At 42.0% G+C, this 17,117-nt stretch overlaps 1 protein-coding gene across 1 annotated transcript; it reads left to right on the plus strand.

Annotated features, from left to right (window-relative positions):
- Positions 1-6,594: 6,594 nt before the first annotated feature.
- On the plus strand, positions 6,595-15,887 carry NPTX2 (neuronal pentraxin 2). Its single transcript, XM_086622337.1, has 5 exons — positions 6,595-7,047; positions 8,194-8,410; positions 11,606-11,850; positions 13,568-13,747; positions 15,660-15,887. Exons 1-5 carry the CDS (start codon positions 6,595-6,597, stop codon positions 15,885-15,887), a joined length of 1,323 nt encoding a protein of 440 aa, XP_086478463.1.
- Positions 15,888-17,117: the final 1,230 nt, after the last annotated feature.

A 17,117-nucleotide genomic window follows, 5' to 3' on the forward strand; every position in this document is an offset into this window, starting at 1 on the left:
CACTCTTCTTCCATCTGTGCTCATTCTAGTTTCTTGCAAAAACTATCTCCGCAGACAATGACTTTTTTTTTTTCTCTCGGCCTGCCAGAACTCTATGGAGCCTCTCCATGGGTTGTCACTTTGTCACACTCATTAGAACTTGAGATGAGACCTACTGAGGTGACTTCACATCATCTCAGAACACCAGGTGCTTTGGCATTTCACATGTCATATGGGTCAAGATGTAACAGCATTTCTAATTGTCAGCCACAGAATGAGACACAAAAATAGTAAAAGGAGGAGGGAAATCCCTGTAGAGAGAACTCAAGGTTATCACTCCGTTTCTGACAGAATTGAAAAACTAACTTACCAACATGAAAGACTGAGCTTCTTCTATAGTAACATTCTCTAATGGAAAGGCACGGCAAGTTGTTCTGCCTTTTGTCCTGGATTTCGAGTCTCTCATGTATTCTTTTCTTTCATTCTTTGTTGCAAGGTGGGTACATTCTATTCTGTGAATTCTAGCTCTAAATCCAAGTGTGGATTTCTGACGTGGTGACTTCAAAAATACATTTAATTTAACATATATATGTGAGTGTGTGCAGGCATCTACACACCTGTGCAATAATGTAAATGACTGGCACAAACATGTATTTGTGGTTTATGTAGCTGTATCACAGAAAGAGACCAGAACTTTCCAATGCTATTGTGACAGTGAACCATCTGGTCATAGGACACAATTTCCTGGCCAGCAACAGGGAAGCTTCAGCTGCTACAGGACTTTAAAGTTTGTAAGACTAAAAGGATTTGAAGGGGCTCCCGTAAGCTTATTGGCTGTAGAAACCCACCGAGGCAGGCGCACGTGTGGACTGTAATAATTATCCGTACTGCGCTATTTGGAGATGTGACAGGAGGTAATCGATCCTGCTCCTGTGCAAAGCACTGAGACACCTGCACTGGAGTTTGGTAACTGCGGCGTAGCTGCTGCACTAAAAGCTATGGTCCAAGCGGGAAGTGGTGCTAATGGAGTTAGCAGAGAGGAAATGCATCTCACTTGCTCCAGAAAGAAGTGCAATATTAGGTCTTTTCACAGTAGCATCTTATTTTGCAAAACCACCAGATGTAAGTGGACTAAGAGTTTTGAAAAGAAACGAGCAATAAATATCCAGTTCTGAACATGTAAAAGCATTTGATGCATTGCAATATATTTTATATATATGCAGAGTTTAAAATACATTGACATGTATCTTGCATATCTCGAGCCAAATTCTGTGTTTTGTATTGCACTTGGAATTGGGCAAAATTCTTTCAGCTTCAGGGAGACTTCATTAATAAGACTTGAGCAATAAAGGTGAAGATCTCGGGGTTTGTTCTCCATGCAGCTAACCTATTTCACTTCTCAAATGTGTTTCTAAGCCTGGCATTTTGGGCTAAATGTCTGTAGAGTACCGGGAGGATAACAGGTCCTGCAGTGGCTGACCCGCTGTTTCTCTGGTTGGTGATTAGTGTCAGGGCGACAGGCAGCTTGCATGTGTTCTTGGAAAAGTCTCCTATTCCTGTCCTTTAGTCACCAGCAGCATATGGAAACGCTGGAGGCAGCAAGTTCTCTTTTAAGTGCCTGATGTTCTTTGAAAGTTCCTGCAGTGAATCTCTCTGACAAAGTTAGTTTTTACAGTGACTGCCTCTACAGTAAGTTCTGTATTCCTTGTGCTAGAAGGAAGATCATCCTAATTAACAATTCTCAGAAAAATAGTGTATCATTTAGATGATCTGGAGAAATCCTGAATTTATTCAGATCAATGGCAAAAATCCTGCTGACTTAAAAGGGAATACATTTTTCATTTATGATTTTCATAGAACAGCCTAGGATATGGAATGAAAAAGGGAGTCTGTCTCTTAACGATTGGTTTCTTCTAATATTCTATCTGTATTTTATCCATAAAAGCTGTATAAGGTGGGAATATTAAGAACATCTAAAGTACGTAGAACAAAATCCTCATGCTGCAATATCCCTAGATGCTGTGACTTTTAACTTCTGTAGGTAAACCTGAGTTTCATATTTCTTTTTCTGTAACAGGTTCATTGCCTCTCTTCCCCCTAAATTTCTTGATACCAACACTTGCTAGATACGAAGTTTCTTGAAACATGCTTAAAAATTTTGGAGTTCAGTTTTGTGCCACATCTCGAATCAGTAGCCAGAAGAGTTTTCTGTAGTGGGAAGGAGATATTAAAGATTAAGTAAAGAGTTTGTTCATATCTAATTACTTCAGCAGACATGTTAAGAAGGACACTGAACAAAGTTCATGATTTCAGGTTTCATTGCTGGTGAATAGTTCTATAGTTTTGCTAGACTTGCTATGATACAAGTGAAACTGAATTACTCAAATCATTATTTTTTTTAACTTCTGAGAGTCGCAAATGGCAGCCCAAGTACCATTTTCTTAGAGGCAAATGGGTTAAATAAACTACTATAACCTAGCTAATATAAACACTACTCTGATACAAAAAGTCAGGTGAGACTATTCCCATTGTGATGCACAGACATACAGGAATCGACAATTTCTGCCTGGTGAGAGTTTACAATCTGAAGAAGGCTAGAGAGGAAAGGGAATAATATGTTCAATTTATAAGCAGAGAATGGAGGCATAGAGAAATCAAAGATAACTTTTTTTAAATGTCCCTAGGGCCAGGCTGTAAAATTTAGGTACTTACAGACAGAGCTGGACAGTTAGCACTTTCGAAAATTTCACTGGGCAGTTAAATGATTAACTTCCGTTACAAGAAGACCTGAATTTCTAAGTGACCTATTACAAAGTTCTAAACCTGGATCTGTAGGTCTAGGCTAAGTTGAACCTTTCAGATGATCAGGCCAATATTTCACTGAACATCTGGACAATGATGAGTGGAACTAACCCAAAGTATCAAAACAATAAGCCTATCTTTCATCTGAAGTCACTTGTACACTGCCTTTCATATGCTTAAGCTACACTTCAAAAATAAGGCACAGACTTCCAATTTATTTAAAAGTTTTTGCGAGATTTTGTTAGTGATAGTGGCCAGACAGGAGAGTGTTAGCAAAGTTTTATGTTAGGTCTCCTGAATGCCAGACTTTCAACCTAAACACAAAAATTTTATATTGCTGGGAATCCAACTGCATTTTACATAGATATCAAAGCTCCAGTATTAGATTACAGTTGCGCATCAAAGATAAAGACACGTAGCAGCTAGCATGCAAATGCTTTTTCCAAAGAGAATAAAGCCCTTTTGATGGCAGTAGAAACTGTCAAAGTTCAATTAAAAATTAAAAATCCATTCTGTGGGCTGCAAAGATGCTAGGCTGCCTGACAGCGATAGAGCCAGGAAGTTTTAAAAACCCCTCAAATGCAATAATGAGTTATCTGTACTGGCCGAGCTTCGCCCTCCGCTCCAGTCAACGTTTATGCTCCTGTGAAATACAGTCACTGTGCCTGTGAACTGTTCATCTTCATCATAAGGAAAAAAATCCCTCCTTGCAACTGTTTCTTTAAACATCCTAAATTATCAAGTATTAAGCTTGCTTATGCCTTAATATGTAGTATATTGATGTAAAAATGATAGACTTTCTCAATTTTTTTAACGCTTTATGATTTATTATTTATGATAACGTACTGCTGCATGCTAGTCACTCAAAATGAAGATTGATCTGGCCTTCAACATGAAAAAACACTGGCTACAGTCACAAGCTGTGTTTCAATAAATTATTACGTGCATTAAATTTAGGTCTCAGAATCTGGATAAAGTGGGGTAATTTGTGTTGTTTGGTTGGGGTTTTTTTTTTGAAAGCACTGAAGTACCATAGAAAAATACTGAAGATGTTAAGGAGAATGATGGACAATACCTGCCTTTCTTCATGTCCATCTACCCTTCCTCCACATTTATGCCCCCACTGTGCAGTAACTGATATTTCTGAGTGTCTTTTTTTGGATTCTGTCCTGTTTTACTGACCTCCCTTGTCAAAAAGAAACAGGATGGTAATAAAGGACAGTACTTTTATTGTCATGAGCAGTTTACCACCATATACCTTATAGAACTTTGGAAGTCAGATGTTTATTGCTTGCTGCTGCTTGTATTACTTCTCAGCTTGCCTGAATAAGAGATTATGACAAAAATCTATCTATAATTAAGCAAAACCTTCAAGCTATACATTGCTTGAATTTAAAAAGGAGCAATGCTTTCATCACTGTCGTGCATTGAGACAAAATCTGTTTGGGAACAGCTCTGAGTTGTAAAGTGGGTTTTAAAATTGGGATCAGAATTTTGAAGTTTGTTTTTAAGTCATGTGGGGTTATTTTCATAGGGAACCATCACAATTCATATGACAGAGGATGCAATCAAACTGCATAAAAGCAATAGACTACTGTTGTCCTACAGTAGGGTGACAGACCTAAAGGACAGGCAAAACCAACATTTTATAATTATTTTATTAAGTTTTATCATGCTGCTTCACATGACATTCAGGAGAAATGAGCTATAATGTGATACAGATGTGAATGAATAATCTTACATGTAGAGCAAAAATGTTGGTGCATTATTACATATAGACTTTAACATTTCTTGTGCTTATGTTGGCTAGAAAGACACTGTTGACAGACAAGATGTTCGTAGTGTACTTGCATGGTCCTCCTCCTTGCAGCATCCAGAAATTTAATCAGCAAAATGATTAAGCAATAATATCCTGTTGATTTCAATAGGAGTTAGATGTCTAACCAGGAATTAGTCAGAACCTCTGTGCGTCAGTGGGTACCTCTTTTCAACTGGGAATTAGTACAGTCTCTTGAGACCTAATCTTCAGACAAAAGGGGTTCAGACAGAAATTGGAGCTTCTGGTCGCTTACTGGACTCTGTCCTCTGTGTTCTCTCCCCTTGAATAAGCAGTATGCGCTGCATCTCTCACTTCCGTGGCTTAACAGCGTCTGCAGTTGGCTTTGACCAACGTGACTTTCAACAAGACATTGCAGGAGGAGTTGAACAAATAAACTGGATTTCTGAAATAATCAAATTTAACTGTCGCTGTGATACACACTCCTTGAAACTTTCTAACTCACTCTGTAACATAAATTCACATGTTGACTAAAAAAAACCCCCTAAAAATATTTTCAATAACATATTCTTTATTCCTTATTTTTATTTATTATTATTTTTAAAAGTTACGTATTTCATAGTAATAGCTACTCACCCTATGGTAAAATGTCTTTAATTTCTGTATGTAAACTTTCTAAAAATGTGAAATTCTACTCAAAGGTTTTAGAGTCCTAAGAGCAGCCTCTGCTGATGCCTAAGGAAAGTGTTTCTCTATTTTCCGGTAGAGGTAACAGTTTTCATTGCATAGCCATTAGAAGTTTGCAAGAATTGTTCAGCTGGTGTTTGTATGGCACTTGGAAAAATAGACAAGCCTTCATGGATTATGAATTTAAAGTAATTGTGATCACCATTAAGAATATTGGATACCATGAACAATATAGCTAGAACCATAATGGTCTTTTGGTCCAACAATAGTCCTATCATAGAATGATAGAATCATGGAATGGTTTGGGTTGGAAAGGACCTCAAAGATCATCTAGTTCCAACCCCCCTGCCACGGGCAGGGAGACCCTCCACTATACCAGGTTGCTCAAAGCCTCATCCAACCTGGCCTTGAACACTTCCAGGGATGGGGCATCCACAACTATGGTACTCTAAAAAAATTTCTGAAGCTCCTTCTTAAAATGTCCCTGCTCTTTTCCCCTCCATCACAAATCTGAATACTAATCTGTAGCTTGAACTGATCTCATTTTTGTGACGGCATTATCTTCTAGCTCAAAGAGCGAGTTGGTCCATCCAGGCCAATGGTATCCCAGGCTGCAACAGCAGAAGCATAGCCAGTTGGTTGAGAGCCAGTGCCCTTTGTTGGATCGCATGAGATACTGTGTCCAGATTTGACCCCCCCCAGTACAAGACATGGACAAGCCGGTGCAAATTCAGCAGAGCAGATCATGGAGATGGAGCCAGGCCCTTCACCGTCATGCGTGATGGGGGCACAAGGGACAATGGGTGTAGGTCGATGCAAGAGAAGTTCTCACTGGACATAGGGAGGAGCGTCCTCCCCGGGGGGACACTGGACCTGAGGCGCCGGCTGCCCGGGGGGGCGGTGCAGTTTCCATCCTCGGAGGTTTCCAGGACCCGGCTGGACCAAGCCCTGAGCCACCGGTCCGACTGCGGCCGGCGCTGCTCTGAGCCCCGGGCTGCGCTGGAGCCCTGCTGGGCTGCCTTCCAGCCGGGATCCCCCGGCGGACGGGGCATCCCCCCCCGTGCCGCCCCCGCCGGTGCCGGCCGGGTCCCCCCGCACAGCCGCGGCCCCCGGGGCCGCGCGGCGTCAGCGCCGGCTGCAGCCAACCAGCGCGCGCGGCGCGAGCCGGGCGCCCCCCCCACGCGCCCGCCCTGCCCATAAAAGCCGCGGGCCGGCGGCGGGCGCGCGAGCGCCGTGAGGAGCGTGGCGGGACGGGGCGGCGGGACCGGCCCCCTGTCAGCGCGGCGGCCGGCTCGGCCCCCCCCGCCCCGGCGTCCCGCAACGAGCCGTCGCCCCGCTCGCCAGCCGGGATGTTGCCCGTGGTCGCCGGGCTCCTGCTCGTCGTAGCCGCGGGCGGCCGGGGGTCGGCGGCGGGGGACCAGGAGAGCCCGCCGGGCAGCCGCTTCGTGTGCACCTCGCTGCCGCTGGACGCTGCCGGCGCGGGCTGCCCGCTGCCCCCGGTGCCCATGCAGGGCGGCGCGCTGCCCCCCGAGGAGGAGCTGAAAGCCACGGTGCTGCAGCTGCGGGAGACCGTCCTGCAGCAGAAGGAGACTATCGGGAGCCAGCGGGACGCCATCCGGGAGCTGACCGGCAAGCTGAGCCGCTGCGAGAATGCCGACGGCAAGTCCGCCGCGGGGACGTGGAAGAAGGAGCTGGGCAAGGGCAAGGACACGATGGGCGACCTGCCGCGGGACCCGGCGCAGGTCATCGACCAGCTGAGCCGCACCATGCAGAGCCTGAAGGACCGGCTGGAGAGCCTGGAGGTAGGGCCGGGCGTGGGGCCGGGCGGCCGCCCTGCCCGCTCCTGTAGAACTTGGAGCGACTCAACGTGTAAGGGCGGCGCTGGGCTGCCGAGCGGGCACGACCAGCGCGCTTCGTCCTTAGCGAGATCATTCCAAACTGGCCAGCTCCTGCAAGTGAGCTGCTTGGTTGGCTTGTCTTGTTTTCTCCATTATTTGTCTGCTTGCTCTAATGGTAAAAAAACAGAAGGGCTCCTCTGTGAATGTGTTCCCCACTGCATGGGGGAGATTATGGTTTTCATGCTTGTCACCAGCTTAGATTCTGTATTAATATGACTAAATCTCTCTTTCTGGGAATGTGACTTCATGGGGTTTGAGGTATAAAGCTGACATCTTGGGCAGTAAGACCTTGGCATATGGTGCTGAACAGACCAGTGGTAACGAGGAGATTGTGTTGGGCAGATTGTGAAGATAAGATGATGTATTTAGAGCTGACATAGAATAAAAAGAACTTGGGTTTGTATGCCTGTGAATAGAAAGGGGATTTGGTCCATGAGCCATTTCCATGAGCCTTCGGACAGTGCCTATGGTTGAGTAGCACTCATGGAAACGTTTTATAGAGAGTATTCCCACGGGAATCGTGCTGGATGTTGTTTTGCTTTCCACACTCTGAGAGCTATATGTGTGTCCTCCTGCTGTCCTTACTCTGCAAATAAAAACTAAGGAAACTTTCATTTGGTAAACTTGCTTTTAAAGTAGTTTAGTTTTTTATTTAAAGAGAAATAATAGTTTTTCTGTTTACTTGTGTTGGCAATGTCACTTGCAGTAAGTAGAGAAAAATTGACTTATGTCCCACATGTACCCATATTAATGGAAATGCATCAGACCTGGCTCCCTACATTGATTTTATTGAACTTAGATGTATGAAGACTCCTTCATATGAAACACTGGAAGCCTCTAACAAAAGCGCCCTTTTGTTTCAGGACCTGTTTAGCTACAGTGCTGTTAAAAGCACTGTACATGACAAGCATTAAAAAGCAGTGCCTCTTTTGTACTTGCTGGAGAACTCGGTGATCTTGCTTTCATCCTTTTCCATCAGGAACATACCCACATTTCACAGTTTCTGTTTTAGAAATCACAGTTATTTTTTTTCTTCTCGTTTCCCTGAAGCACCAACTCCGTGCCAACGTGTCTTATGCAGCACTGCCTAATGACCTTCGAGAGATGCTTCAACGGAGGCTTGGAGACCTGGAACGCCAACTCCTGAGCAAAGTGGCTGAGCTTGAGGATGAAAAGTCTTTGCTTCATAATGAGACGTCAGCCCATCGGCAGAAGACAGAGACAGCCTTGAATGCATTGCTAGAAAGAGTGTCTGAATTAGAAAAAGGTAATCTGCACAGAACCTAAACACTTCCCTGTGCTGATTAATTTCGTTTACTCCCTCCTTCTAGTGTTGTAGCCTAAATGTGAGCCTTGAGGGGAAAGATGGTTAAGGTGCAGGACTAAATAGTAGGTGACAGTGCAAATGCTTGGATTCCCTTTTTCCTTTTGTCATAGGCTTCCTGCTTGACAGGCCTCTGCATGGCTTCAGCTTCCTGTCTCTTAATTTGGCATATGTGGGTGGTTAGGATGAAACTCTTTGTGGGATGGAAAGATCTACAAGGAGGCCAGTGGAAATAACAAGTATGACATTGGTGTCAGGTAAATACCTAGATAATGTCAAGAACACATCTAAGTAGAGCAGCCTTTATTTGGGCTGAAAATCATATGGGCTAAATTTAATCAGCACAACTGCCCTTGATGTAATGAATGGCATCTGATAGCAGAACTTTGGAAGTATTGCTGGTGGTCTTTCTTTTTGTTGCTAGTTATGACTTTGGCTAACTGCAGATACTTGAGTTGTGTCCTATATCAAGTGTATAGCCTTCAGAGTTTGCTTACATATGGTGCCGCTGGGGGACACTCTCTTAATCCCAGTCATTTATTCAGGTACTTAAATTAATTATTACTGTGATCTCCGTGCTTGAGTAGAGTCTGTTTGTTTGAATCACAAATGCCCATGGAAATAAGCTAAAGAACAGAACTGTCTTTCTATATTGACTCTATTTGCACCTACAGAGTGGGCTGTGTGGGACTAGAGTACCAGTAAAGAGTCACTGCTCAATCTTTAAATGATTTTCCAAGGTGAATAGGCTCTCCGCTTAAAAGCGGCCTAATGGACATGCTTTCAAGATGGTGCAAACATACATATCTCATGAATTTTAAAGTGCAGCCTAATGGATCCATTTGTGTAATATTGTATCTGTTTTTTTCATTTAAAAAGTGTGAAGGAGGGGAAAAGGGAAGAAGGAAGAAGCGATCTTCTACTGACTGACATTTAGTATTTCCTGAAAGCCAAGAGAAAGCCTAAACTGCAACTAAAGTTGTGGAGATCAGCGGCCTGTTAATGCCTTATGTGACAAGTATTGCTAGTCCTTGTCTCTGAAAGATGTGACTCATATCAGCGAGTCATCAAAAAGAGAAAGGGAGTGGTGGGAGAACAAGAATGTGTAATTTAGTCCGGTTAAAAATAGCCTGTTCACACCTTTATTTTTTGTGTAGGGAGAGAAGACTGTCTAAGAGTCTGCAGGGGAGTGAAGGATTTGGGCCAAGAACCAAGACACAGGCTTTCTTTCAGTGGTGTAATTTGCTCTCTATTACAGTACAGCTTAGCTGCTTTGTGCCTTTGGTTTCTCTGTCAAATCAAAGTGAGGGTAATAATGATTAACTTAATAATTTTGTAGATTAAATGCAGACAACGTTTGAAGTGATCTGACCTTTTTTTGAAAATAGTATTTCTATAGTGCTTTTGTTTTAAATGCCATATTGTCTAGTATCTCTTCCTGACAACTCACTAGAGTGTCATAAGCTCCTCATTGCCCTGAAACTAAATAAACGGAGGAAAAAACTAACCTTATAAGGTGACACTATGAGCTTTGGGTGGTTTTCTCTGTAATTGTGACAGTTGCCTTTAGTTACTAGTGGGGCAGAAGAGTTTGGAGTTTGTACAACTGTTGTGATTCTCAAAGTCTTCTGGTAATTCCTTCACTGGTGGTCTCCATTGACAGTGGTAGATGATGCATTAAAAAGCCAGGCTGGGTAGAGGAATGATCCTGCAACTAATAGTGATCGGACTTGAGTATGATTCCTAGCTTTGCTGGAGACGGGAGTGACTGATGCTCTTAATGGAGAATGTGTCTGTTTTTCATATGTGAGGTTGCTTGTACCAGCCAAGTGGAGGTTGCTCAACAGTAGCCCTAAGACCCCAGGGTTTCTTTTTTGCTCAGAATATTTCAGATTTTGGTCTATAAGTTCCTCAAGACAGATGCAAAAATCAGACAAGCTTTTTTTTTTTCCACCCCCTCATTCTGTGAAAAATGCAGTCAAAACACTTCAGTTGCTTCTAAGAATGAGAACTGAGAGAATGCCAATGATTTAAAGATTACATATGAGAATTGTGGCAACCTTTTGTGACAGCAGCTCTTCTTTCGGATTGGAGTGTGAAGTTTGGCAAGGGGATTGAATTTGTTTTGGGAATGTGAGTAAAGGAAATGAGTGGGACTCAGAAGAACAGGTTGCTAAAACGTTGAGGATGACACTCTACTACAGCCCTGTGGCATTTTATTTTGTGGCACAATGTGGGATTTCTCTCTCCTTAATACTTAATGATAGGAAATTACTTGCAAGCAACTACATCAGAAGTATACACTAACTATGTAATACAGAGTATTGCAACTTCAGAAAGTTTTGGACTTAAGAGTTCTCGATTTCATAAACATCTCTGTGGAATATCTTGCTGGTTTTTATCACATCTTATAGAAAAAATCTAATAATTTCTGCTTTTATATTAAAATAAATGTCTAAAGTTTTCATAGTTCATTACTCTATATTGCAGTTTTCTTTGGGTCACTTTAAACTTCAGCTTTATGCTTTTGTTCAAGTCTCCTCCTGATTTGTCTATGGGACAGAAATCAGTTCTACTGAATTTAAATCTGCTTTCTGGAAGTCAGGTTTTTCTTATTTCAGACTGGCCACCCAAAATGAGAGCATCAACCTGTTTCTCATCCTGCCATCTGTGGAATGGAGATGCTGCTGCTAGCTCCCTGTGCAGATGGGAGTAGTAGGAAAAGAAGTGCTGGTTTTGAAGCACTGTGATGCTTTGATAATGAGCATACCAGAGAATCCATGTTTAGTAACAGTAAATAGCTCTTAAAACAGTTTGAATTGTTTGAAATAGGCAGGCCTCCAGCCATGAACTGAGCAATGAAGAAAGAAAATATTTAACAACCTCTTGTTAGTTGTCTTTCATCTATTCTTTTGCTCTAAATGAGCAGGAAATATAAACTAAGTAATTAGTATGATTTTTTTCCTGTGCTGCAAAATCAACATTCAGTAATACTACTTCAGTATGAATTTTTTGTGTACCTCTCTAAAGCAATTGAAATGCCAAAGATTCTCAATATCGGTTGTATTGTTTCTTAACCTGAATTACAAAAACATTTTGTTTAACGTTAAAGTTTTCTCTTCCTCAATTTAATTCTAGGTAACAGTGCATTTAAGTCACCTGATGAATTCAAAGTCTCCCTGCCTCTTCGCACAAACTACTTATATGGGAAGATCAAGAAGACTCTGCCAGAGCTGTATGCTTTTACCGTATGCCTGTGGCTGAGATCAAGTGCTTCTCCTGGAATCGGCACTCCGTTCTCGTACGCTGTTCCTGGGCAGGCTAATGAAATTGTCCTCATAGAATGGGGGAATAATCCAATTGAACTGCTGATTAATGATAAGGTGAGGATCGACTAACTCTTCTTTGTGTGCGTAATCAGAATACGGACCAAACCTTTAGTACCTCTCTAGTAACTCACTCATTCTCTCTGGGAGAAGCCAGCTCTGAGCCTTTGAGATGGTAGAGTCTACTTGTCTGTTGTTGTCCGCATGTTTGTCGCAAGTTCATAAAAGTGCTCGAAACAAAGTCAAATGGTACATACATTTGTGTGTTGAGACAAAGTAGCATGTCATCTAGATAAGCACACACTTAGCCGTGTCCCCTGAATTTACAAGCAGATCTTGGCTTCTTGTGGGTTTTTTTTGTTTTATGAACTAGAAGCAATATTTTAATCCATACTGTTGCAAAATGTGTGAGATCTAAGCCAGTTACAGTATTTCTCTTTCTCATTCTAGAAGTTCAGATATGTTAAAATGAAATTCGCAGAAGACACAGAGCAAAAAGCGTGTAATTGTGACTGGTTTTGTTATGCTTAGTGACAGAACATCGGTTTAAATATTTTTAATTTAATAATAAATGTATTTAAATTTTTTTTTTCAGACTTTAGATGCAAAAGCATCAATTGTCTCACACTAGTTGATACCACTGGCAGTTTCTGACAAGTTTCAGAATGAGGCTTGAGGAAAACAAGACCCGTTGAAACTTGGCATTGAAAAAGATTATAAATTTTTCCTTGCTCCCCACCTTCAGTTGGGTTTCCTAATAACTGGCTGCTCTCTGAGGGATCAGGTGTTTACAGATCTACAACACAACTCAGGTGGTTTAGTCATGTGGCTAGTTAAGGACTTTTAACAGTCCTATCATCCTCCCAAATCAATAAAAGGGAAAAGCCAATTATTTTTAATCGTTTGGGGAAGAGAAGGAAACTTGAGTCTGATTAGCAATAACTTTTTCTCTTCAACATTATGCCAGTACTGTTAACGTTCTGTGAGGCTTTTCTTTCTCCCACATCACAGCTTCTTCATAGCCCACTGTATTTGTGTCTTTATGTTGTCTTGAGTAAGTTTTCTGACCAAATTCCTAAAGGAATCATAGAATCATAGAATGGTTAGGGTTGGAAGGGACCTTAAAGATCATCTATTTCCAACCCCCCTGCCGTGGACAGGGAAACCCTCCACTACACCAGGTTGCCCAAAGCCTCATCCAACCTGGCCTTGAACACTTCCAGGGATGGGGCATCCACAACTTCTCTGGGCAACCTGTTACAGTACCTCACCACTCTTAATGTAAAGAATTTCTTTCCTATAGCTAACTTAAAGGAGCATAATTCCTCCTTATATGGAGCCCTTGTAACAGTTCCCGCAAACTTTACTGGAAGCAGGCAGATCCGTTTGTCTGAATTGTTACTGCAAATGGTGCAGACAAACCTCAGATTTTGAGAAACGTAACCTGAGCACTGGATGGAAAGTTAGGACGAAGCACTGAGATTTAAACAACAAATGCCACAGATTAATATGCAGGATCAGTGGATTTATAGCAGCTTATACTCTGGTCCTTGTGTCACTTGATTCTGTACAAAACAGAGGCTCACATCTAGAATAAAAAGCATGGCTGTGTCCCTGAATGCAGGGGAGCTGGGACAAAGTAGAAGGGTGTAGACTAACTTCTGCCTCTCAAGTTTTTGCTTCTGAGGACAGAGTAAATACTATCCCTTTTTGAATGTTGTGCTTGAACTGGTAGACTTGGTTTGCAACACGCATTATTCTGTATTCTTTGCAGGTTGCCCAGCTCCCTCTCTTTGTTAGTGATGGAAAATGGCATCATATCTGTATAACATGGACAACCAGAGATGGAATGTGGGAGGCTTTTCAGGATGGAGAGAAGCTTGGCACTGGGGAGAATCTTGCTCCTTGGCACCCAATTAAACCTGGAGGTGTGTTGATCCTGGGTCAGGAACAGGTGAGTGAATGACAGGGGGTTCCAGGGTTTTAAAAAAAATAAGATAAAAGCTCCTCAAACAAACAGCAGCTGTGAGAAAATTTCTTTGTTAAACACTTGGTCCTGTTGTATACACAGTATCAGCAAGATTAAAACAAAGCAACAAATACTTAATGCAATCACACATTGGTATATTTGTTTCATTTATTAAATATTCAAAGCGTTCATGTTGCAGCTATTCCTATTCGCGCTCTTAATGCTACAGTGTGCAACTTTGCCAGTGATCCGAATGATGCCTTAAACTAAATCCCTTGAGCTGGATTGCTGGTAACTAGCAATGTGGCTGCTGAAGTTACAGAAAAGGACAGAATTGGCCAGTGCTGTTGTATGAGCAGTCAAAAAGGAGCTTGAGGAAAACAGACCAAGTATAATTGCTTTCATTTCTTTTACGTTTTTTTTTAACTGAAGCCAAATTGACTGTCTTCCTTAGTAATTTTCTGGTTTTCCACTGCCCTTTGCTCTTTATCTTGAGAATAGTAAGAATGTTAGTCCTTGAGCCCTGGAATAGACCAGGGAAAGTGTGTATATATAGAGATGAGGGGACCAACAACTATGGGCACTGGAGTGCTTGTGGGTATATCAGGATCTTTTATAATTTGGGTGGCTGCAGAGAACTCCCTCCAGATTGAATTCTGCAGCTTTTCAGGTATGTAACACATTTTAGAATAATGGAGTCTGTCAGTCATTCAGAATTTGATGTCTACTTTAGAGATGAGTCTGAAGTCAAAGGGATGAACTCTAAATCAGACATTTGGTTTCTCATTAAAGATGTAGGTAAATAACTCTCCTAATGTAAATGCTAATAAGGTTTGAATATTAGTGCTGCCAACAGAAACCATTCATGAGATTAAGGATAAGTCCTTCTTGAATATTGAAGAAAAAAAAAGGATTTTGAATCTCACTCATCTAGTTAACATCTCATTAAGCTATTACCTATCAATTGTGTGGCTCTTATCTTCACATTTTTTCCCTACCTGTTCTTTGTATGGCTATACATACACTAAAAAAAAAAAAATATTTGTAATGAGTAGCAGGAAATAGCCTTTCTCCAGGATTCTCAGGTTCACAGCAGGGCAAGGCAGTGAAAAATCAGTTTTGTCCTGATGCTGATTTTAGTAAATACTTATCCATGGCAGAGTGGTAAATTCAGAATCCTAATACACTCTGCATAGCAGATGCTCCAGCTCAGTATTAAGTGGCTGGCAGCTTTTCTGTAACTCTCTCGTGCCGTTTGCCTGTGCTTGGTTCTATCCTATGCTGTCAGTTTCGTGTTGCTGTGATCACACAAAATGTGTTTTCCCTCCTTGAGTAGTGGATGGAGCAAACAAATGCTTTTAGACTTGTGCAATGGCAGTTGGAGTTAGTCGTTTGATACAACTAGCAGAAGCCCATGTATTTAGATGCAAAGATCCCATGTTATGGACCCTGCAGACAATTGGTCAAGGGCTGCAGTTACCGTTTAATCTACAGCCGTACAGCTTTTGGAGTGATCTTACGCATCTCTGCAGTTGTTGCTGAAGTTGTCCTGTGCCAAGTTGCAAAAGGGCTCCCAAATTAGCTTCGCTATTTAAAGCTGCCTTCCTGCTCTGCTGCTTGGGGCAGAGTTGGTTGTGTATAGCCTTGTGCGTGATGGTGTGCAGTCACTACTGTTTGCCTTGACTTGTTTTGACATGTTTCACAGTGGAGCTTTTAACAGTTCCATAGAACATCTTGTTCAAAGTAGCCCTTCTAGAAACTTGAAGTTGTTCTTCTCTGACCTAGCTCTGCACCTCCTTCTAGCAGTGTGGCTGGGGGGGAGGGTCTTCAAGTTTGAAGAAAAACAAAAATGCTGAAATGATCTTCTCATCTAATCCTAACTCTTGTGTGCCTAAAGGACACAGTAGGAGGAAGATTTGATGCAACTCAAGCCTTCGTTGGGGAGATGAGCCAGTTCAATATATGGGACAGGGTCTTAAAAGCTGAAGACATCATGAATATTGCTAACTGCTCTACCAACATGCCTGGCAACATCATACCCTGGGTTGATAACAACGTTGATGTGTTTGGAGGTGCTACTAAATGGCCTGTGGAGACATGTGAAGAGCGTCTGCTAGATTTATAGCTGCAGTTGTTTCCTGTTCAAGTGCCCCCTTCAGTAGGACAATCTTCTGTGCAATCCAAAGCACTTATTTTTCTCTCTGCCCTTCCCCAGTCTTAACTCCTCAAAAGAATAAAAAATTGAGTAAGCTGCCTCAGAGCAAAGATAGCTGCTAGTTTGGGGTATTGAGCCTGACAGTTGAAGAAGCACTTCTCGACTAGAGCAGCCCTTGCCTGCTATGACCTGGTCCCAAAATGTACTTTGGCCTGCAGCAGCCTTTCAGTTAGGCCTGAGTTTAGTACGTCAGCTCTTGGAGCAGGGAGGGGGAACAGCCATGCACGTCTTAACTTCAGTACTCCTCCTGACAGCGTGCAGTGCTGACACACCGCTAAGATGAACAGGCCAGATGTGAATCTTTCCTTCCAGTCTACCATCTCCTCTCTGAATCGAAGCCATTCTTTTCTAGCCCTTTTTAAAGAAATCCCTTAATCCTTACACTACAGTGGTTATGGTGCAACTAAAGTTAGAGCAGAACAGCCACTGAGTGCAAGGGTCTTGCTTCTTAATTTGCAGATTAGAAATCTTTATTTTATGGTAAGGAGGCAAAGTATTTAAGACATGCTGTTCTAGTTCAATGTGAAGAAAGGGCTGTGTAATCAGCATAGCTCCACTGAGGTAGAGATGCTTCAGGTAAGGTTCTGGCCCAAAGCCTGTCTCACTGGCCAGGTCCCAGCGTAGACAGATGGATGAAAGATTGTATTTGTATTTTCTGTAGGTTGAATGTACTGAATTTGTAGTGACCTGGCTTGTAAACTTTTCTCTATTGTTTCTCTTGCTTTAGTCAATGTCTTTTTTTTTTTTTTTGAATATACAAGCTGTGATTAAGTGAATTTCTGTTTTGTTTCGCTTTGAAAGGCCTTTTTATGAGCAAGTGCCAAAGTCCAGTTTCTGCTTGCTGAGAATTGCTATATATTTTTCCAACATAAGTCTTCTGCACTGTTTTCTATGTCATTATAATGGTCCTATGTAATATGAAAATGTGCTGGTTTTTTCAATTCTTGTTGACTGTCTCTTCTGTAAGCACTGGGCTGACTACTATATTTTTTTTTTTTATCATTTTCTCTCAGTATTTTGCAAATAATGTTGCTGTTTACTTGGCATTGATGTGACTACTTGGTTTGTGGCTCGCAGATTGCAAATGCACTGTACCGGGAAAGAGTTAATACTTTTGTTATTTAAAAGAAAAATGATTAA

The sequence above is a fragment of the Tauraco erythrolophus genome, chromosome 17 (assembly GCF_009769465.1).
Source record: "Tauraco erythrolophus isolate bTauEry1 chromosome 17, bTauEry1.pri, whole genome shotgun sequence".
NCBI lineage: Eukaryota > Metazoa > Chordata > Aves > Musophagiformes > Musophagidae > Tauraco > Tauraco erythrolophus.